At 43.7% G+C, this 24,535-nt stretch overlaps 1 protein-coding gene across 3 annotated transcripts in view; it reads left to right on the forward strand.

Annotated features, from left to right (window-relative positions):
* The first annotated feature begins 1,421 nt into the window (after positions 1–1,421).
* The window catches only part of FZR1 (fizzy and cell division cycle 20 related 1), a 111,612-nt gene continuing 88,498 nt past the window's right edge, over positions 1,422–24,535 (forward strand). Inside the window, exons 1-4 of one of the 3 annotated variants that reach the window (XM_088450831.1) lie at positions 1,422–1,511; positions 10,475–10,627; positions 22,849–22,974; positions 23,604–23,667. In XM_088450831.1, the coding sequence (XP_088306957.1) occupies positions 10,559–10,627; positions 22,849–22,974; positions 23,604–23,667 (259 nt within the window). In that variant the 5' untranslated portion in view covers positions 1,422–1,511; positions 10,475–10,558. Of the gene's footprint in view, positions 1,512–1,591; positions 1,693–10,474; positions 10,628–22,848; positions 22,975–23,603; positions 23,668–24,535 lie in introns of those variants that run through there. The other 2 variants (XM_088450832.1, XM_088450833.1) reach the window with 2 other exon arrangements.

Here is a 24,535-nt window from a genome sequence, read left to right on the forward strand (position 1 = left end):
GGTGCTGGAGGAATTTTGAACAGGCAAAGCTAACGGACAGGGCTTCTGTTGGAAAGCTTCATGTAAATGTTCGATGTTTCGAGCACCTGTCGGGATGGGCGGAGCTTTTGAATTGCCCAGGGTTGAATAGGCTGGGGAGGAGACTGGGTTCTCCTCATGTCCGCACTCTGCTGGTGTTGACAGGAAAAAATATATATTTTCTGTCAGCGCCAGATGCTGTGGGCCTATTTTCATTAGGGGCCTGAAGCTGTAGCTCCACCTGCCCCATTGTTAATCTGGCCCTGACCGGGGATAAGCACGCAGTATCCAATAAAAAAATTGGTAGCAGGATTTTCAAAGCTGAAAACCCTGTGGCGCGTAAAAATAAATAAATATATATATATACTTATCTGTCCGGGGGTCTCTGAGGCTCCCGGTGACCTCTCCTCCATCTTATCACTGGGGAGGGGGCTGCTGGGAGATGAAGTTCTCCCAGCGGTGGCTATGGGGTGTATACACTCACACAGGGGGAGGGGGAGTCACACACACTTACAAACACTCACCCTGCTGCAGAAGACACGGCTCCCGACACTGGATGCAGAAGACACCACTTCGGCAGGTTAGTAATTAAGGACTAATTAAGCTAATTGCTTAATTAGTCCTCAGAGGGGGTGCCGCCGGGGTCTGAGAGCAAGTCTTGTTGATTGACTTTTCCTAAAATCGTTAATTTTAGGCTCAGACTTGCTCTGGAGGTGCGAGAAAAAAAAAGACGCAGTGATTTCTATAAAAAATAGAAATCAGCGTCCCACTTTCAGTGACATAAATGAGTAGCAAAACCCTGCGCAGCTGGGTTTTCAAAAAAAAAAAAACTTGCACGCAATTGGATATGCCCCATAGGGACTTAACGGGGATACCCAATTATTGGATATGCATGTGCGCAGGACCCGTTCTGCGCATGTGATCGCACGCAGCCCTAGCTATGCCTCTGGCTGACAGACAAGCAGAGACATTTACAGGGTGATGCGGGATGGCCGGCGTTCACGGAAATGGGGACGTGTAACCCCTGATTTCCAGGGGTGGCAAGGACTGTCTCCACAGACACAGTTTCCTCGCACGCCGGCTAGCCTGCAAAAGCAGAGGCTTACTCAGCTGGCTGGCGCCGTCCTCTATCGGTTATCCCAGCCTGCGACGTTGGTTGTAGTGCTGGGATCACAAATGCAGTAGGGGGTGTCGAACACCTCCTGCTGCATTTACAAGGTCGGAAATGCAAAGCTGCTTAAGTGCGGCTCTGTAATTCTGTCCTCTGCTGAATCAGCCCCATAAGAGCTGCAGAGGCGGCGACGGCGTGGTTGCTATGGAGACGCATTTTGTCGGCTTTTCCTGTATTGATTCGAAAGAAGTGACGTTGCAGGTGGTTCCCGTCATGCAGTGCGAGAGCCGAGTGAGAAAGGGGAGGGGGAGCGAGCGAGATACAGCAGCGCCGCCATATTGGTACCGCAGAGCAAACCGAAATCTGGGAGACCCAGTACCAGGCAAGTGAGGAACCGAAATGGGGAGGATGGGTTATAGCGCACACACACATATATAGCATGTTCAGGTGCTCTAGATGCCGTTCGTTTCAGGCGTCTGATACGCAGCATCTGTTTCCCAGCGCATATAACACAAACCCCTTTCACCGCTCTGCTCTCTCCATAGAGCCCCGGTAGCTGATAGGTAACAAAATTTTTCTTACTGAGAGTCAGTATGATGTATCATTGTACCTGCTGTCCTTGTCCCAGGTGTGATCTCTGTATGTCTCCCGTCTTCTCTTATGAGTGATGACCATACATAATTTTGTTACTTCTACATGGCACATTTGTCACCCTCCTGTCTTACCGATGTCCTGTATCACACTCTTAATTGAGGAAGGGAGAAAAGGCAACAATCATACAGTGTGTAGTGTGTGTGCCAGCACGGTGACCCTGTGTGATGATGACCCTGCTTACCATACTGCCAGTCCTTTCAACCCACATCACCTCATTCCTTATTTGCTACCATTGTTTCTATTTGCTATTTTGTATAGATAGGCTCTCCTGTCATTGAGTGTTAATGATATGTACATTTGTCATAGCTGATTATAAAACATCTTATCTGCAGTAGTTATAAAGCTGCTATATTGTGATCTCTCATAAGAAACGTTCATTATGGTGTGATGCACAAGAGTGCTTGCTTGGTTAACCTGTCACACAGTTGGTGTGGCTAAATTCAGTTGAGGCTGGGATGGCCATAAACCTGAAGAACATGTTAATTAATGTCCACAGGAAATATTTAAATGTTTTTTCACATCTCTCCATTCAGTACATGAGATGTTAGTGTAAAAATCAGGGAATATGTCAAGAAAACCTGAGATTCTCTTTGTCATGGGCTTCATCTGGACCCGGTGACACCACTGCAATCATGTTATAACAATTGTATGCAAGCTCACTGCATCTTCACAATTTGATTTTCCATGACCCTTTGTCCTCCTATTGTAAATTGATGTGAACCTGGGGTCAAAACATTATGCCCATGTCTACAAGACTTTGTTGATATGCTTATGTTAAAAACTTCACTTGGACATCAACTTTTTAGTATGAATGATTTCATCTGTACATATATTTAATAGTGTGTGTGTGTATGTATGTATATGTGTGTGTGTGATATATTTTTTTAAGTGCTGATATTGGGCCTGATTTAGAGATGTACGAGATTTAGAGATGTACGATATTCTGATATTTTTATGCAGTTGAGCAATTATCGGTCAACTGCTCATGCGTGCTAAGGCACCTTTGCAAGCTGCTCTCAAAGAGGATTTCTTTGCAAAGTGATCGACCGTCAGGGAACGTTTGGAGGAGGTAACGGGAGTGACGGCAAAAAAACATAGTTTTCAGAATGCTTCTGTGATCCTGTATGAGTGTACACAGATAAAGTGGTTCGGAAGGCTCAGTTCAGGCAGCCATTCTTCATGACTATATGGCTACTCAGATGGCTAATTATCGAATGGTCTGTTATGGTGGCTGCGGATTTGTACCCACTTGCTTGGATATGCGAAGCCGCTGGTGGGTGTCTCAATACGTTTCAAGCCAGCTATATGGCATTACCTTGTTTTTTGCACAGCAGCTGTGTACCAGTCACTGTACAAAACCCAAATGGTAAGTTACTAGCAAAATAACTGTCCTTCACCTTTTATCAGATCTGAGCATCCTTCCTGGCAGTTTTGTGCTACATAAGTATGCATGTGTGTTTTGTTTGGTTTTTGTTTGGTTTTGATTTTTTTATAGTATATTTACACACCTGCACACAGGTTGGCCCAAAAAAATTGAAGAGCTATACATTTCTTTATTAGTACAGAGTTCAGTCAACATTTGTACGTAATACAGTTTGTAGCTTTAGAATGGACTCCTATAAACGGAATAGTATTTACTGGAATGTTGTATTACTCTTTATTAATAACATTCAAGTTGCTTGGGAGTTGGAGATAATCTGCTTCTCACTCTCTAAAACAGACCACAGCGGTTGGACGAGATTTGAGTCTGATGATTGTGCTTGCATTATTGTTTGGTAACAGCATCTGGGCAACGGGATGCCGTAAAAATGTCCACATAGCCAGTAAGTCGTCCCTTGAGAGTAATAATAGGACCAGCAGAATACTAAGATTCTGCTTAAACCATCACACCTTCTCCATGTTTCACAGATGAAACCAGGCATTCAGGATTATAGACTTCTTGGGCATTCACATGTGAAACCGTCCTGATGTACGGAACGTTGCTAAGGATGACTCCTTGAACCATATTATGGGTCATATTCAACACCTCCTGCTGCATTTACAAGGTCGGAATTTTGCGTCCGGAAAAGTATTGCGCTCGTTACTGCGATTCGCCCTATTCAATTGCAAAGGACGCGAGAACGCGTCCCGGCGAAATTGAGTTTGGGGAAATCAGCCTGACACCCCCCCAAAAGATGCACTGACATGGGGGATAACTATGGATACACCCGAATAGCCCTGCTTGAAGGTATATGGGGTGCTTTAATGCTCTCTGTTGGTGCTATTTAACGTCTTTGCATTTAGAATAGCATTTAGCATTTTTTTTTTTTCCGCAAAATAAGTAGTCCCAGCAAATTTGGGGTACGTGAAAATGGGTGTATGCATAGTTAAAAATTGCAAAAATGTGTTTAAAAAACCACACCTAGAGCAAGCACCTGCAATCAAAAAAACAAGTTGGGAATACTTGGGGGACCCCCTGGAGTCGATTTCGCTAGATTGCACCCCAACTTTGTTTTTCTTTTCACCCCCAAAATGAAAGTACTTTTTTGGGGTGTTAAAGTATTTTATTCACTTTTTTTGACAATTTACCTTTGGGGAACTGTCCCAAGGCTACAGGGGTGTTCCCGCAACTTTGCACCCCAAACCTCCAATTCTGCACTTTTTTCAACCTCTATTCACAGGCGAATCTTTTCCGCTGGTTACAAGGCGCAGACTTTTCGCACTGGCGGAAAGTCTTTGCAATTGAATATGGGGAAAAGTTCTCGCCTGGCGAAATGACGTCACCAATTTATTCGGCAATTTAATATGGCCCTATGTGTTTCCAAATATCATACAATTTTTTTCTTAGTTTGCATTGTCCGCAATCAGTGGTTTTTCAATTGCAGCACTAGTGTGGGTGTTACTGTTTTAGTGGAACATGGTCTTCAAGTTGAATATTGAGTTTTGCGGTCACATACTCTGTAGTAATTCTATGGGGACGGGAATGCATGCGCCCAGGCCTAAAGGCCTACTTTACGTGGATTTCTGCTCACACTTTAGGAGGGTGCAAACAGAAGTTTGCAATAAGTGTATCCTCTCGGCTCGTCGTCCAAAATAATTAAATTGGCTCCCTGCCATTTTTGACAAGAGCCAATTGTGTTAAACAATTGAATTGCCCGGAATCAGTATGAGATACTGGCGGCGGAGTTCAAACACCGACGCTGGAATGCCGAATGGTGGAGAATCCCGACAGGCACCTGTAAGGAACCTAAAGACCCCTTTACATGGTGCAATATAGCAGCCGATCTGATGGATTGGTACAATATCGCTGCTATATTGTGTGGGCATGATATGTGCCAGTGCGCGCTCCCGAGGGATCATACATCACACCTCCAGATCTTTCTGCATGTTCACTTGATCTGGGGATGCGATGTACGATGCCATGCAGCGCTATGCGTGTGTGGGAGGGTGGGTGCCGGCACATCGGATGGTCGGCCACTCGATCACTCCGTGTGTGGGGACCGCCTGATATGTCGGCCACCGGAGCGGCCGTCTCGTCGCATGGTGCATATCGCACCGTGTATGGGGACCTAACCCTCCCTTAGTGGTGCCTTTACCGTAACCTCCCCGGGGGGGGGGGTTTCCAAACCCTAACCCCCTCCCTCTTTCCTGTAGCTTAACACTCCCCGGGGCTGCCTTATTCTAACCTTCCCATCCCTTGCTAACTGCACATACTCACCGCCGTCCGGACTTTCGGCATTCTGGCAATCGGGATGCTGACGCCCGTTTTCTGATGTCCTTCGGGGTATCAGCGTCGGCACTACGCCGGCCGGTGGGATTACAGTGTTGGTATTTTGACTGCTGGCATCCCGTCCACCAGCATATAAATTGCCTCCCTTACACCTCTTTTCCAGTGGCAAAACTACCCGGGACATTGCCGTGTCAACCCAGGTAGTGGCTCAATGAAAAAGGCTCCCAGGAGAATTCCTGGGTCGATTTGATTTCTTCCCGATTATTAAGCAGGGTTTTTAGTGGGTAAAACCCTGGTCAGTCTCAGTGGAAATGCGTTACCCGGGTTTTCTGACCCAATACCTGTTTCCAGCACGGCGATTGGGTGGTAGTCGGAAGCTGTCTGTGTGACAGCTGTCACCGGGGAGGGAGAGATTACAACCTCCCCATATGGCCCGGACTGTTCCGGTTTTTACTCCATCCCCGCTTCATACGGGGAGGCTGTAATCTCTCCATGCCTGTCTCTCCGGTGACAGCTGTGACATCACAGCCCCCCGAAAGGACCCCCCCAGGAAGCACCCCCTCCCCTGGTCGTTGGTCCACTCTGGGTGGGCGTTAAGGGGAGATCTGTAGTTTACAGCGCTTGGTGATGACCTAATCTCCAAGTGCCGGCACTGCACCCGTGCACCAGTGTGAACTTGGTTAAATCCTGGGTCTGACCCAGCTTAGAACAGTCTCCTAAATCTCAGGTTAGACCTGGGATTTTGGTGGAAAAGGGGTATAAGACTCCATCCTCCTACAATGTCCAGCGCTTTCCTTCACTTCGTTTTGGTTAACAGCTATTATTACACTTAGATGATCATGTCATTCCTATGTAGGCCATCAGTATTACAAATTGTTATTTACTTTTAAAATGTGAAACTTTAAATCGGGTACAGTTGACAGTTGTGCTGTAAATAATGTTCTGCAATGGGATTTCTAATCGGAATCCAAATGAACTTTGGAGAAAACGGAATTGTCTAAACTGCTTTCTGATGCAATCCCAAAACTTCTTGATATAGGTGTTTATAGTAGTACATTTTTCCAGTGTGTGTGTGTGTGTGTGCGTGTGTGTGTTATGTAGTAGTATTTTGCCTCAGTAAGTGACCAGTACAGTACTTAATTGTTTGAATCATAATCATTGAAAACAGTTTAAATAATCTGTGTGCCCATTTGTAGGCTGGCTATCAGTCTAAAAAGTTTTATACAAAGCAACGTTGAGGCCGACGTGACACTTTGATGACTAATCGGTCAGTAGACCGATCCACCGTCAGAGCGGCCAATTACTAAGCTGTACACACTTATCAATCGGCCGCTCAATTGGCTGTGTCTTGGTTGAGGGCGGCATTCGGTCTCTCTAAATAATACAAGCAGACAGCAAAGACTTTATAACGTTTCAATGCAATTGTTTCATATTGTCATCCGCCTTTACCTTGCTGCATTTGGTCCCCCATCCGGAACATGACCCCCAGACACTGCACAAAATATACTGAGCCACTGGGTTAACCGTGAGTGTCGTCCACGTGCATCTGTGTGTAGATATACACACACCCATCAGCCATAACATTAAAACCATTGACAGGTGAAGTGAATAACATTTGATTATCCCATTACAGAGGCTCCTGTCAAGGGGTGGGATATATTAGACAGCTAGTCAACACTCCGTTCTTGAAGTTGATGTTTTGGGAGCAGGGAAAATGGGGATCTGAGCAACTTTGATACTGGCTAAATTTTGATGGCTAGACGACAGAGCATCTCCAAAGAGGCATGTTTTGTGGGGTGTTCTAGGTATGCAGTGGATAGTACCTGCTAAAAGTTGTCCAAGGAAGGACAACCAGTGAACTGGCTACAGAAGAGCCACTATACCACAAATTGCTGAAAAATTTAGTGCTGGCTATTATAGAAAGGTTGCAGAACACCTTGCTACGTAGCCTCAGACCGGTCCCCAAGCTTATCACTGTCCACTGCCAAAAGTGCCTAATAGCGTTCCCGCTAGGCTGTTGTAGCAGGGTGCCGCGCCCTATTTCATAAGGGCAGAATGCACTATTCCTCTTTTGGCTATGCCCAGCTAAAACAGCCTGCCGGGTGCAGTTCCCACCCGCGAGCCTCAGTGTTTCGCGGGTGGGGAAAACTGTGGTGTAGCGATCAACGCTTGTATCTATTCAGAGAAGAGAGTTTGGGGGCAGCACGGCATGTTGGACATGCCGAGCACGCCCCCAAGAGTGATGAAGAGGGGGCGCGTCTTAAAGACATAACCCCCTTTCTCGTGACCATGTCCCCCTTTTCGGACGCCCCCGCCGGGGTGCCCTTTCTCTAGGACCTAGACTGAACATTGCCTACAAAGGGCACGTGAGTGTCTTAACTGAATCATGGAGCAATCAAAGAAGACGGCCTGTTCTGATGAATCGCGTTTTACATCATGTGTACGGCCAGATGCGTGTGCTTTGTTTTCCTGGAGATGTGATTGTATCAGTATGCATTATGGGAAGAAGGCCAGCTGGCGGAAGCAGAATTATGTTTTTGGAAATGTTTTACTGGAAGACCTTGCATCCTGGCATTAATGTGGATGTTACGTTGGGTTAAATTCAACGCGAATTGATTAGCGTCAGAAAGGAGCTCCTGGAGGTATTCAATTCGATGCTCTGTTAAGCCCGACTGAAGGATTTCTTCTCGCACCCCTCTTGGGGTGCGAGCATAAATATGACAAAACTACTGGCGCGATAATGTTTTCTGCCCTTAGCGCGGCAGAAACAGCATCGCACCAGTCACTTAAGTCGGAGAATGGCACTTCTCGCGACTAAACACCATGTTTAAGGTGCAAGAACGGACATTCTTCAACATAACAGTGCGCTGAATTGAATAGCTCCGCGAGCTCCGTCCCGGCGCTATACAATTCGCATTGAATTGAGACCTGTGAGACGTACCACTTTTCTAAATAGTGTTCACTCTAGGACTGGAGTGGGACAGAGTCTAAGAGTAAAAAGGGCACTAATGTGCACCCCCGAAAAGTGTTTGTGGTCACTTAAAATGTGGGCGAATCTTTAAAACTAAATTTTCAACACTTTGGGGGCATCTGTTCACCCTGCAGGAGAGCTTTGGGGCTGCCCAGCATCTCCATAAGATGGATTTGGACGACATCACATAATATGACTTAATAACTAATATTTAAACTTGAGCAATGTTGGATACTTCAGCTATTATTAATTATTCTTTACCAGTTATCTATATAGTGCACACATATTCCGCAGCGCTTATATGTAATGTTTGTGCAATTATTATACACTGGTTATTTTTGAATTTAGGGAAACCAGCTTGATGTCGATCTGTTTGAGACATTTTATGTGCTCCATTGTCTGTGTTTAGTGCATGCAAAAGGGTATGAATTTGAAAATCTTTTTCTTTTAATATTCATCACCTGCAGTGCTTTTTAACTTTTCTACTGTATGTAATTAGTGAGTTTTTTTAATTTATAAACTGTTCTGTTTCCATTTTAAAAATACTATGTACTCTATTCAATTCAACGCAAATTGAACAGTGCTGGGAATGTTCAATTCAGCGAGCTGCTAATCCTGTCTAAGGATTTATTTTCGCACCCCTCTTGGGATGTGAGCAGAAATCTGACAAAAGTACAGGTGCGATGCTGTTTTATGCCCTTAGCGTGGCAGAAACTGCTTTGCGCCGGGAAGTTTAGTTGGAGAATGCCCATTCTCGCCACTATTCCTTCCTGGCGCTATTCAGTTTGCATTGAATTGAATCGAGACCCTTAATTGTGTCCATTTCTAATTTGGGGAAGTCTAGTTTTTATTCAAATGTTAGAAAATAAGGCATTTCTGTGTATTGAACTGTGGGTCAGTATTCATGGGCTGAAGAGACACACCTGCCTTTTAGAAATGTCCTAATTGCTGGACAGCAGATTATATTTTGGGTATGTCATGAAAAGTGTCAGTTTAGGGTAATATCTGTTAACCTTTAAGTGGATAGAGATTGAAATGTAAAATAATGAGGCACATTTTTAGTTAGTATGCTAGACCAATGTTGTTGTTGTGTGTGTTGTTTTTTTTTTTTATTATTGTCTGTTTTCATTAGTGTCACTTTCTGCTCTTTAAGCAGAAGTTAAAGGATAACAGAAGTTACAAAAGTAGTTAAACTTTTTAGAAGGATAATTAATTATTCTGTGTCAGATACTGTTTTTTTTTTGTTAGTCAAGTATTATAGGGGCCGATTCAATGCAGCGCGCTGTTAATAGTGCCGGGAACTTGGTCCCGGAGCTATTGAATTCAGTGCGTTGTTAAGACGACTAAAGGACTTCTTCTCGCACCCTCATGAGGGTGCGAGGAGAAATCCGACTAAAGTGCCGGCCGCAAGGCTGTTTGCTGGCTTGGTGCAGCGCTAACAACCTTGCAGTTGGCACTTTAGTCGGAGAATGCCAGTTCTCACGGCTAAACACCCAGGTTAAGTCCTGAGAACCAGCATTCTGCTATTTAAGTTGTTCTAGTTGGACTAAACAGCGCGCTGAATTGAATAGCATCGGGGACCAACTTCCTAGAGATATTCACAGTGCGCTAAATTGAATCGACCCCATAAGTGGGAATTCAATTCAATGCGATGATGAATAGCCACGGGAGAGAGCTCCTGGAGCTATTCAATACAACACCATGTTTGCCTTGTCTGGAATAGGTTAAGTCAGAGAATGCCGGTTCTCGTAACGCTAAGTTCACGCTAAGTCGGCACATTTGTCAGATTTCTCCTCTCATCCCCAGGAGGGTGCGAGAAGAAATCCTTTAGCTCATGTTGAATTGAATAGCTTTGGGAGCTCCCTTACGCGGTTATTCATCATCGCATTGAATTGAATTCCCCCCATAGTGTGTGTGTGTGTGTGTGTGTGTGTGATACTAAATAAAAACATTTTAAGAGGTTTGCCAGTGCACACCTTCATATTTACTCACAGTGTATTTCTTTCCTTAGCTCTCTGCCCTAGGCGCCAGCTGAAACTCGTGGTCAACTCTATCCCCTTTCCCCTTCCCTTTCATCCTACACCTTGCAGTCACCATGGACCAAGATTATGAGCGGCGCCTCCTGCGACAAATAAACCTCCAGAACGAAAACACTATGCCTTGCGTAGGTTGCATAATTGTTACTTTTTGTACCCTTCTTGCAATTGTATCACTTTCCCAACATAACTTTTATTCTCTCCAAGGGGGGTATTTATCAAAGCTGGGAGAGGGATAAAATTATAAAAAATAAATCAACAACTAATCAGCTCCTAACTATCATTTTATAAACACCGCCTACAAAATGTAAATTCTAAGCTGATTGGTTAGTACTTTCTCTCACAATTTTATCTCTCTCTCCCAGCTTTGATAAATACCCCCCTAAATCCAGTTCCTGCTCCTGTGTTAATAATTTCTAGTTGCAGTAGCTTGGGATCTGTACAGTAATAGCTGTGAAAGAGAAGAAAGCTATTAAATGAATCTATTACCACAAATGTGCCAAGTTACCATTGTTAATTAAGTTGAAAAACAAGCTAGGAAACATAGGGGCTGAGTATTCTTGGTGGTAAATGGTTACCTCTAGCATTTATGTGATTGTGGTGTGTTTTTTTTTTTGTTTGTTTTTTTTAAATATCTTTTGACTGGAATTAATACGAGCATATTAAGGAATAAAAAATATTGGTCCAGCTGCAACTGAAAAAAAAACTACTTTATTTTACCTGTTGTTGACACATTGCTTTTTTGGTGTCTTCTAAGTAGATTGTCTGAAACATGCTTGTGTCTTTCTTTTAAAAAGATAGGGATTATTCTTAATTTAGCAGTTGTCAGTCACTACAAATGCCCTTCTCTGTCTGCAGTTCCAAAACAACACCTGCTGTTTTATTATTTAACCCCCTCCCCCAATTCCCTCCTTTTCTTCTTACTCCCTCCACCATTATCTGTACCCCTTTCCAGCTGCACATTTGGATTTGCCCGCCTTTTGTTGTTTTTTGATCCAGCCCGCAACACTTCACCCTTAGTTGTAGGGTCTATCTGACCATACAAGTTTGTACATTACTTGTTATTCTAAGACTGCTTGTTCAGTATGAAGAGACACCATTTGACTCCACTTAATGCACTTCAGAACTTTAAACTAGCGGTAATTATTCTTTTAGCTAAATGTAAAATACTATACATGGCTCCAAATATAATCGCTGCCGGGGTTGCTAAAAGTGTAGATGTTTAGCTTCAAGATTTACAGCAAAGAGAATATTGTTTTGCCAATTTAAAAAATAATTGGCACGTTAGATCTTGTGGCTAAATTGCAGAAACATCTTTGTGCAACCCAGAAGCTATTCTGTTTTTCCCATAGACTGTACTGCATACATATGTGAAAGATGTTTTGAAATATTTGCTATTGTGTAATGCTAGTAATTTATATGTCTAATGGTGCATACACATGGTCAGATCAGATATCGTTGTCTGATCCACCTGCATGTGCTGGATGATAGTTATTGAACATCCAGCACATGCACTAACCATGGAAACTACTAAAACGACCTGCGATCAACGATATAGACCAGGTTGGCCTGCATGCACGGGGGATGATCGATATCGACCATATGTGCCCGCGCATCGACCATCGTTTGGTCGTTGGAGGGAGCTAAAAAAAAGGACGATATAAACGATCAAACGATATCGTTATCGTTTATATCGTCCTTATCTGACCTTGTGGATGCACCATATACATGTATCAAAGCCATGTTAGCTGGTGCAGTAACATAATTTAAATGCTAATAGCATTATTTAAATGTAGTATCATATAAAATCAAACTAATTTACAGTAGGGAGTATAAGTCACTGAAATGTTTTATGACCGTATCAAAGCATGTGACTCCTGTTTTTCTATAAATCTGGGGTCACTTGTAATATTAATTTACAGTAGGGGGATATATTAATCCATATACTAATGGGGGCGATTCATTTGCTTTCACACGTGGCTGTGACCAATGGGAGCCCGACGGAGCAATTAAATTGTTGCTCCATTTGGGCGTGAATGACACATTTCTGCTGGCACCCTCCTGAGATAGTGAGCACAAATGTCCTGGTTTTGGACGCCCAAACTGCTGTTTGAGTGCATTACCCAGGACTTGAGACAGATTTAGCAGTTTTATGCTGTTACACCGGTCTATTTGGGCGCAACATACGTGAAAAGGCATGGGCACCCACAAATATCTCTCCCCAAATATATCCTCCGATCTGTCAACTTTACATGGGAGCTGAAACAATTGATTTGCCCCATATTGTCTCCAAGAGGACGGAGTGATGAATTTTTGTAGCATGACTGAGATAGTAAAACCTTTTGCTTTTTTGTGGTTCAATGTAAAAAACCTTGTTAAGGCACAAAATTATTAAAAATATTCTCTAAAATTACCTTCAGGCTTTGTGTATATGAAACATAAATGTGTACATACACTAAATTCAAACTTTGTCTGAGCCACAACATTTTTGAAAATATTCCAGAAAATTACCTGCATGCTGTGTGTATAAGGTGTATATAATTCATAAATGCATTCTGTTTAGCTTTGGGTTCAATTCCCAAGATATCTCATTATGGTATGCAAATATCAAAAATACAGAATTTTCTGATATCCAAAATACCCCTGGTCCCAAGCATTTTGAATATGGGAGACTCAACCTGTGCAGATATTATACATTTATTTATTAACAGTTTCTTATATAGCGTAGCATATTCGTAAATTGCATTTGTGTAAAATGCCCCTATGCTGTTTAAGCTGGCTACACACTAAACAACGTGTGTACCCAGCGATGCGACCGGCAAACCCCCATGCCGATGTTTCGTCATATCGGGTGGCTGGTACACACTAGACAATCCGGTGCCCGGGCGCTCGATATGTTTGCCCCTCCCGCATCACGCTACATGGGGTAGTCAGCCGCATCGTCCGGTTAAGCTGCATGTAGGTCCCACCTGACGATGCGGCTGATGACCCCACGGGAGTGCGCACTGCTCGACATAGTGGGTACACACTAGACGATTTAGAGGATCTGTAGTTCCGATCAGTTAAAACAAACAAATTCCCTCAAAAAATTGTCTAGTGTCTACCCAGCTTAACAACTAAAGGCTTAGATAACTGGATAGTTGAATGATCTATTTGTAAGTATATCTAGCGTTCCCGCTAGGCTGTTTCAGCGGGGCGTTGCGCCTTGCCCTATTTCTGAAGGGCAGAAAGCACCCTGACCTCCAGCGTGGGGCCCCGCTGAACAGCCTGCGAGTTCTGTCCTCCACCCGTAGGCCGCAGTGTTCCGCAGGTGGGGAAAACTACAGAGCAGCTGTCACCGCTGGTGAATGGACGCTGGGCGCATCCATTCACAGTGACCGCGGTGCTTGGTGCTTGCCCGGCATGTCCGTAAGTGCCGGGCACGCCCCCAAAACTGATGAAAAGAGGACGCGTCATAAAGACACGCCCCTTTTAATTGACCACACAGCCTTTTTCGGCGTGCACTTGGCTTCAGTGCGCACAGGTGTGCTCTAGATCCGGCGCCCTGCCTGCCGCTGGACCGGGAGTGCACACTATAGAACATTTTAGAAAGATATATGTTGCTACTGTAAATTGTGGCTGGTATTAGATTTAAGATCCTGTCTACTTGTGAAAATATTTGGTTAGCAGCCTAAATTATATTACATCATTATTTCCATGTTTTGTGCGCTGATAACGCTTCTCCATGTTACGTTGAGGGGTTGGGCGGCAAATGACAAGATAGCAGCGCCGATAAGCTGGGCTATGTATGAACTGTGTGTGGCACTGACCACTCCAACAGCTGCAGCTATCGATATTGATAGCTGTAGCTGCTGTTGCCCTATCATCCCAGCAGGGACAGCTCTGCTTGAGAGATCCTGCGTATGCCCTTTGGAGCCGGCCGGGAGTTAGACAACGTGCATTAGGCTGATGTGCTTTGTGCTAAGGCAGGGGATTTCTCCTACCCCAGTTTATATTTATATTTGAACACGAATCAGTGTGTAATTTACTTTGCTCATGGTCAAGTAAACTTTCTTGTCAGTCTTTTGCATGGAATAGCCACTTCTTTATTTGTGGCTGGTCTCTTTCCATATTGTTTACACGTGGAACACATCATTCTATTATCTTTTACCAACAATCACTGAACTGTTTTAAACTAGTCACTGTTTAGTCCTTTGGTGCGATGTTTAGAGAGAAATTCCATGTGAAACAGACTGATTCAGAAGATGGACCAGCCTCATCTGCAGTGTCCTTTTTGGAAACCTCTGGCTCTTATTGTGTTCTTATGGTGCATACACACTAGACGATATGCTCCCTGAGCGATATCGTCTAGTGTGTCCCCGGCAAGGTGTGCTCAGTGTCGTTCATGACATTGAGCACACCCGCTGAACGATATCATTAACGATATCGTTCAGCGCAGGGCTCTCTTCCCCCATTCCCGAACATGCAGCAACCTGACGACATCGTCAGATTGTGCTGCATGTTTAGGCGATGGACAATTTCGGAAACGACCAGTAGGAGTGCACATCGCTGGTCGTTTCCGACATGAAACTGCACGATTTGTGCACGATTACTGAGCGATTGAACGATTACGATGATCGTGCAGTCACTCAGTAATATCGCCCAGTGTGTACCCACCAATACTTACATTTTTCTTAAAGAAACTTAAGATTGTTTTCTAATTTAAATTGTGAAGGGCCCCATACACAGTGCGATATGCACCTTGCGATGAGACGGCCGACATATCGGGCGGTCCCCACACATGGAACGATCCGGGGCCGCCCGCCCGATTTGCAAGCACCCCCACCCGCATAGCGCTTCATCAATCCCCCAGATCAATTGAACATGCAGAAAGATCTGGAGGAGCGACTGACTACCCCACGGGAGTGCGCAGCGGGCGATATCATGTCAACACACGGAATGATATAGCGGCGATATCGTTCAAAATTGTCGGATCACCTGCTATATTGTTCCGCCTTTACTCATTGTGGGTAACAGGTGGTTGGCCACAGATGTATTTTTTTTTTTAACAGCTCCCAGATACTGCCCTCAATTGCTGGCTACACAGAATGCTCTGCTCTCCAGTAACAATCACGTGAGCGAGTGGATTCCGCAGGAGGACCACTCTCTTCAATGTGCACAGGTGACTGGATTCTTGTTTGATGTACCGCCCAAAGAAAACAGCCTGGAGAGAACACTGTCAAGTAACAGTGTCTCTCATTACTGCGCTGTAAAATATCTAGGTCAGTATTCAATTGTTTCGCCCCTTTATGCTCCCTACAGGAGCTATTCAGTTGTTGCTCCTGTCATGCGCGATCAGCTGCCAGCGCACCATTTCAGCTCTGTCTCAGAGGGGTGTGAGCTGTAATGGGCGAAAAGTGACCTGATCGCGCCCAGCATTTTGGTCAGGGGTAGCCATTTTATATGGCTAAACCCGACCAAAACGGCAACAATTGAATAGCACCCCGTGATCTCCCATCACTTTAGACGGGAGATTGGGCGCGCTATAACAATTGAATACCGCCACTAGAATTTTTGGTCAACTATGATGGTGTTATAACTGCTCTATGATCGAGGACTATAGGCTCTACAACAGGGGTGGGGAACCTTTATTTCTGCCGAGGGCCATTTTGATATACAGTATATAACATTTTTTGCGGGCCTGGTGCAGGCCATGCCCCCTCCATGTGATGTCACATAGAGGTGGGGCCACAAACGCTGGTGATTATAGCAATGCCCAGGATGCTCCGGGGAGCTGTAAGGGCAGCGGTGTGACCATCTGAAGTGTCCTAAGGACGCGTCCTAAGCACTGCTGCGTAGATTTTGACTGCAGGGTGCTATTCTAGGCACCCTGCTAGCCAAATGAGGCTAGCGGAAAAAAGATCAGAGGGCCAGACCAAATGATTCTGAGGGCCTTATACGGCCCCCGGGCCTGAGGTTCCCCGTCCCTGCTCTACAACAATATCTGGCAGTAATACCATTATGTATTGCTGCACATCTTAATTATACATAATATAGTACCGCCAAAATTTACCATCACTGGCCTACTCCTTCAGGTAACCCCCCCCCTCTCACCTGCGAGAAGGGTAAATCACCCTCATCTTAATGTTGCTGGCGCGGCTAGACTGGTGAAATGCCTGGCGTTAGGGGCCATTTGTGGCCAGTTATTCATTTGAGTCAATCTGCTGTGCCCATATGTGATGGCGTTCAGTGATTTCACCACAGTTTAAATTGTGAGGAGCTGAGATGTGACCTTTCTCCTGTGAATTATAATACAGTGCATCTGGAAAGTATTCACAACGCTTCACTTTTTCCACATTTTGTTATGTTACAGCCTTGTTTGTTTTTTTTTTTACGATTTTTGCAATTTTAATGTAAACTAAACTAAGAAATCACATGTACATAAGTATACACAACCTTTGCAAAATACTTTTGTTGATGCACCTTAGGCAGCAATTACAGCCTCAAGGCTTTTTGAATATGATGCCACAAGCTTGGCACACCTATCTTTGGGCAGTTTCACCTATTCCTCTTTGCAGCACCTCTCTAGCTCCATCAAGTTGGATGGGAAGCATCGGTGCACAGCCATTTTCAGATCTCTCCAGAGATGTTCAATTGGATTCAAGTCTGGGCTCTGGCTGGGCCACTCTTCAGAGTTGTCCTGAAGCCACTCCTTTGATATCTTGGCTGTGTGCTTAGGGTCGTTGTCCTGCTGATAGATGAACCGTCGACCCAAGTCTGAGGTCAAGAGCGCTCTGGAGCAGGTTTTCATCTAGGATGTCTCTGTACATTGCTGCATTCATCTTTCCCTCTATTCTGACTAGTCTCCCCGTTCCTGCCGCTGAAAAACATCCCACAGCATGATGCTGCCAACACCGTGCTTCACTGTAGGGATGGTATTGGCCTGGTGATGAGCGGTGCCTGGTTCCTCCAAACATAATGCCTGGCATTCACGCCAAAGAGTACAATCTTTGTCTCTCATGGTCTGAGAGTCCTTCAGGTGCATTTTGGCAAACTCCAGGCAGGTTTCCATGTGCATTTTACTAAGGAGTGGCTTCCGTCTGGCCACTCTACCATACAGGCCTGATTGGTGGATTGCTGCAGAGATTTTTGTCCTTCTGGAAGGTTCTTCTCTCTCCTCAGAGGAATGCTGTATCTCTGACAGAGTGAACATTGGGTTCTTGGTCACCTCCCTGACTAGGGCCCTTCTCCCCCGATCGCTCAGTTTAGAAGGCCGGCCAACTCTAGGAAGAGTCCTGGTGGTTCCGAACTTCTTCCATTTACGGATGATGGAGGCCACTGTGCTCATTGGGACCTTAAAAGCAGCAGATATTTTTCTGTACCCTTCCCCATATTCGGAGGTCTACAGATAATTCCTTGGACTTCATGCTTGGTTTGTGCTCCGACATGCACTGTTAAGTGTGGGACCTTTTATATAGACAGGTGTATGGCTTTCAAAATAATGTCCAAACAACTGAATTTACCACAGGTGGACTCCAATTAAGCTGTAGGAACATCTCAAGGATGATCAGTGGAAACAGGATGCACTCGAGCTCAAGTTTGAACTTCATGGCAAAGGCTGTGATGACTTATGTATATGTGATTTCTTAGTGTTTTTTTTTTTTTTTTTTTTAAATTAAATTTGCAAAAATCTCAAACTTTTTACACCTTGTCAATTAATTTATTCCATTTTGGAATAAGGCTGATAACAAAATGTGGAAAAAGTGAAGCGTTCTGAATACTTTCCGGGTGCACTGTGTGTAATAATGAAAGGAATGGTTTCAGAAAATATAAGAGAAGTAGGTTTTTATTTTCACCATAATTTTAACTTATTTATAAAAGTTTGATTTGAACATATTTGTAGCATCTGCCACATTGGGCTCAGTTCAATTATACGCAACTTACTTGCGGCTTCTTGGAACTTCTTAAGCTGCATACACACACCGATTTTGTTACCAACGATTTTCTGTCAGATTATCTGTCAGATTTTTTAAAGTGTAATGAACGATTTTTTTGAACTACAAACGATTTTTGCATATTCCCTTAATGAAAATCGTTCAGTTGACAAGTCTGACTGAACTACAAACGTGAACGCGCATGAACGATTATCGTTCATAGTTTGACTCAAAGTGAATGATTTTTTTTCAAACGATTATCGTTAAAAGAATCGTTGTGTGTGTATGCACCTTAAGTGTTTTTCATAGTCTTAGGGACATAACCAATTGAGTTCAGGATCTTACCCACAAAAAACTTTTGCACACTTCACAGCCAATTTTGGATTAACGTGGATACATGCGCTCCTGATACCTGCAGTATCCAATTAAAAAAAAAAAAAAAAGTTAGCAAATATTTTTTTTTTCCTCATGTGAAATCCCTCGTCTCTCTCCCCCTGTCAGCCCCCTCCTGTCAGTTAAGTTGTGGAGGAGAATGTTGGGAGGAGGAAGGGGCTTATTGGAAATTTAGCTCCTAGTGTGTGCGGGTTGCAGTGAATGCAGGGTTAGCGGCGTTGGCGTAGTGTGCGTGGGTAGGCGGTGCAGGGCTAGAGGTAGTGTGGAGTAAGTAGTGTGTGTGGGGAAGGAGTGCAGGGTTAAGGTTAGTACCTGTCCTGTGCAATACTGGTCCATGGAAGCTGTATGCAGCACTGGAGAAGAGATGGAGGAGAACGGCGCTGCAGAAGGTTGTTAACGACTAAGCCAATTGGAAACTTCCAACTGCTTATTTAGTAATTAGGAGGGGTGTCCAAAGGGTGCCAGAGCAAATGCTGACAATTTTTCCTTCAAAATATGGATTTTAGGAAAACTTGACATGCTCTGGATACTCTAAAAAAAAAAATTGCGCTTTTTATAAAAAAGTAAAAACTCGCACCCTATTGATTACCAAAAATCTCTGACCTACAGGAAAAGCCTGCAGGTGCGAGATTTTTTGTAAACTCAAACCTACTTGGTTATGTGTTTTTTGTTCTCCAGAAAGATAGCAAGCACATTTACTTTTACATTGTGCAATATTTTATTGCCTAGGTGATCTCAAAAGTTGAAAATTTTTTCGGGATAACTAAACCATTATCGTTATGGGTCAAAATTACACAAGTGTGTGAAGGTTTAACTTTTCTGTACCTCACAAACCTGATCTTAACTGCCTAAAATCTTCTTGATAGAAACTGGACTTCTAACTTTCTGATTTGTGGAAGCTGAAATATTTGCACTGTATTAGTATTTATTCTAGCACCCTGCACCTGTCACAGCCCGTGCAGTTTCTTTTTCCTGCTTGGGGTGTCGCTCTCTGCTCTGGTGCTTCTAGCACACTCAGCTAATATAACAAACTGCTGAGATGCAGACCAGAGTGCTAGAAGCACCAGAGCAGAGCTACACCGCAGGCAGGAAAGGGGAACTGTTCGGGTTGTGACAACTGCAGGGTGCTAGAATGAATACTACGGAATAATTGTCATTCGAGTTAAAAAAATTTTTTTTATATAATATATATATTTTTTTTCTTATATATATTTTCTCCAATTCCCATTTGACAACTGCTAAATTGTAAATTATTTATTAGTACGCAAAACCTTAAATGGTAATTTTACTTTTATTGACTTAAAACGCCGATCTTATGTTACCTTTGCATATACACTCATGTGCCAGAAAAACTGAGACATCTCTCTGGTAATATGTCCATCTGATTACAGTAGCAACACAACAAGCTCAAAGTACTATATCGGTAGTGTACACCAGGGTTATTCAATGTTCGTCACTCCAGCTGCTGTAAAACTACAAAATCCAGCATGTCCTGCCACTGTTTTAGCATGCCCTAATAGCAAAACTGTGGCAGGGCATTTAGGGGTGTGTAGTTTCACAGAAGCTGGACGGCTGTATGTTGAATACCTCTGGTTAACACCATGCCTCCTGGATAATGGTCCACAATTGTGAAATGAAGTTTAGGCAACCCAGTGATCCGTAACTAGGCTTGCAGTTTTATTAGGACAGAGGTTCCCAAACACTGCCATTACAGTCCAGGTTTTAAGGATATCACTGGTAACTTAATTAGTACCACTGTCAATTTGATTAACCATCTGGGCTCAGGCATGGATATCCTTTAAAACCTGGTGCATCTGATAGACTTCTTTTCCACTAGCTCATGGGTGAAGTGGTGTCTACTAACAATGTGATTGGACTGTCCGTGGTTCTTAGGGCCTGATTCAGAGATGGACACTAATGTGAGTTTCACACAGAGCGATTGTTTGCCATTGCGCATGCATCACAATGCGTTGGCACAAAGACAGCTTTTGCGATCACCAGGCAACGAAGACCCATTGCAGAGTGATTGACAGGAAGTGAGCGTTTGGGGTGGTCGGCGAAATGCAGGTGTGCCTGGCCGTTTGAACGCCATTACATGGGCGTGCATAAATTAGCCACTGCTATTGCATATGCGGCTCTGTGTGTCAGAAGAGCATCCAAGGATGTGGCAGGTCAGACCTGCCGCAAGGGTGAGATGGCCGCCGATGTACTTCAATGTTACCGATATTTACGTAAGTATGCATTGTCGCATGTAGGTAAAAAGGCAGCAGTGGACGTCTTTATGATCAGGTGATCTTTGCTAACATTAATTCCGGACGAAATCGCAGCTGCGATCGCATTAGTGTCCATCGCTGAATCAGGCCCTTAGTGCTGCAGGACAAGTCAGTTGCACCTTTCTTGTCACATTCTATGTTGATAGTCTCATCCTGATTTAGGAGACTTCATTCACAGTCTATTTTAAACATAGCGCTTCTTTGGCAGTTTCTGTAAGTGCCATGTATTCCGCGTCAGTGGTGGATAGGGTTACAGTGGGTTGCTTTCTACTTGCCCAGATGACAGCTGCGCCTGCTAGTACAACCCAGTATCTCGTATATGAATGAAGGTAATTCGCAGCTGATTTCCAGTCAGCATCACAAAAAGATTTGAATGCAGAATTTCCATGTTTTGAAAACCCTAATCTTATGGAAGTGAAATCCTTAAGCTGCATACACACGTAAAGATTTTCTGTCCAACCATCCAACTAGTTGATTAGTTGGAATGAAAATCTGGTAAGGTATGAAAGCAAATGACAATCGGCAATTTGCTCCCAAACACCGGAAAATGGACAAAAACTGTTGTTAAATGTTTGATCTAAACAATTTGTTCAAACATTTACTCCCATACGTTACCAGATTTTCATTCCAACCGATCAAGTAGGTGGATGGTTGGGCAGAAAATCTTTACGTGTCTACCCAGCTTTTTATACTTCAGGATACTTTTAACTGCAGTCCAATGTTATTTCCCAGGTTTAATGGCAAACTGGCTCACCCGGCTCTCAGCATCAGGCTGTCTGAACGAGTTCCTACACTTGCATGCATTAAAAGTCCAACAATGTTTCTCCATGTTCTTATATCTCTGCTTCGCTTAAGATTCACACTTTTTTATGAATGTACAAATAATAAAATTTTCAACTAAGGTGCATGATTTAGAGTTGTACACTATTCCAATGTTAATGCAATTGAGCAATTATCTGTGGTCTGAACATGCATCTCAGCTGCAATTCGCACATATGGTGATTGAATTACGGTTGCAGTGAGGATTCAGTTGCAAGTGATTGAAAGGAAGTTTTGTGGGAAGTGACTGCTGAAACGGAGGCATTTTCTGGCCATTTTTGGGTTGTGTTTCTGGCAATGTCTGTGATCCTGTACACAGATAACATGGGTCCAGCGTCTGGTATGGCGACAATGCTGCACGACCACAGATTTACTCAGAGTCCATGTTTGCCTGACCTACGTCTTTATGCTGCATAGGTGTATGCAGTTGCAGACCGCTATGAAGGCTCCAGTGGGAGTCGCAGTTTGTTTCTGCTGCTTTTGCATTAACATATTTTGCACATCCACAGCTGCTAAAATCGCAGCCGCAATAGCGTACAACTCTGAATCAGGCCCTATGTTTGTGTGCAGAGGGGTGGCATAGGTAACCTTTAGCCAATTAGATATTTGGTATTGTCACAGCAGCACTGTGTGTTTCAGTAAATGGTGTGCTAATTTTGTAGAGGCAGTGGTTTGTGAGATTGTCAGGAAGGCATGGCAGACACTGATGGGTGTTACTATGTGAAGAGGGTATTAGAGCGGTTACAGTATTGGATAATGGATAGGGTTCACTGTCAGCAGAGTAATAATGTTGGGTTCCTGATTTGTGAAGATTATCATGTCAAATGCATAGCTACATGAAGTCCATACATTCAACTTGTTTTTTTTGTGTGGTTTTGCCTGCTCTATGATCAATTTTAAAATATGTTTATTTAATACATTTTTACAACCTTCCCATCTATATTGCTGCAGGTGCCAGAAATGAGAAGGACGTTGACTCCATCAAATTCTCCTATGTCTTCTCCAAGTAAACATGGAGATAGATTTATTCCGTCCAGAGCTGGAGCAAACTGGAGTATTAACTTTCACCGGATAAATGTGAGTGACTAATAATGAAAGAGAACTTGTAGGTGCTCCTTTCCTATTTGTTGTCGGCACATATGTTTCGTATGATTTCTTTTACTTTATTTTAGCAAAGTTCCACAAAATGGTTCTGTGTCAGACGTGTAAGAGCTCCATGTGTGCTTGAGCAGTATTAGCAGAGCTAGCTTTTCTGAAGTGTGGTCACTGTTCATTGAGGCTACAACAATAAAACAAAAGGTTAAGCTGCCCTATATATGTTGTTCTTTGGTCATAGTTCATTTTGCAGAATGAGCAATTTGACCACACCTGGTTTATTGACCTACTCGTACTTCTTTCTACTGCCATGGCAAATGTTACAAATTTTTCTGTCGACCCAATGTTTGTATAAGCATGCCAGTTCTGCCCAGCTTTACCAAAGTTCTTCAGAGTAGGGAACATTTGTTGGGCAATGATTTCCAGCTAAACTGGTCATTGAATGCATGTGAAGATGTGTTTTTTTTTTTCTTTCCTTCCTTTTTTGAATCTAATGTTTGCTCGTATTATATACAATAAAATATTATCATTCCAGTACCTACTTTGTACATATGTTTGACTATACTTATGGCACATCAAATACAAATGATCTTTCTCTTGTTTTATTATAGGAAAATGAGAAGTCCCCCAGTCAAAATAGGAAAGCCAAAGATGCCACTTCTGATAGTGGTAAAGGTGAGGAAATTGATCAACCAAGAGAGAGGATATTTTATTTTTGTGTTTTTAAACAAAGGATGCAGACATGGGTAAATGGAAGACGCACATGGTTTTTCAAAGAAGCTGTTTCTTTACTCTATACCCATGACATCCAGAACTCCTCCACGAGATGCTAGAGTGCAGTGACAGGGCACTTTTAAATTTGCAAGTATAAAGCTCAAACGCCTCCCCTTCTATTCCTCTTTGGTTGCCTGGGAACTCTGTTGTACTAAGTGCCTACTTCAGCTGTCGGTCATACTCCCTTCGGGGGGGACAGGGGAAACAGAAATGACACACGGCTGCTGCAGCCAGATAGGGTAATATTACAAGCCATGGTTCAGGGTAAGTAGTAGCAGGGTGCCAGTAGGGGAGTTGCACTAAGTAAGTATAATACTGTCAACCACCACTACTGGGCCCTGGGTGGCATGGAGGAGATAGTTTTGGGGCTTTGTTTCTCCTGCGGCTTCCCATCCAGAAATCTCTTCAGAACTGATGCAGCATTTTGTGTGCGCTACCAGCAGCAGCTCCCTCTCCTCACTGTCTGTCCTCTCATCTGTAGGGAAGTAGTGGTGAGATTTATTGGGGTGCTGGTTTTCTGTGAATTTTTCCGGTCTATGGTCTCTCGGCATGTGCAACTATTCTTTCTTCCCTTGTTTCCTCTGACTGGTAAGGGAACTCTTCCGGTGCACAGGATAGTGGCAGAAATATATGCCTTATGCCCAGTCCAGTTACTGGTTCGTTACATGTGCTTTGGAGTTGAGTAGCAGTTGTCCTTCCACTGTTCTCTCCTTGGAGGTCTCGAGCCAGGGATAGCTACATCGCTTCACCTTGGCTCTAAAACCAGGCT

This window comes from Taudactylus pleione, unplaced genomic scaffold, assembly GCF_031769625.1.
Source record: "Taudactylus pleione unplaced genomic scaffold, aTauple2 ptg000529l, whole genome shotgun sequence".
Lineage (NCBI taxonomy): Eukaryota > Metazoa > Chordata > Amphibia > Anura > Myobatrachidae > Taudactylus > Taudactylus pleione.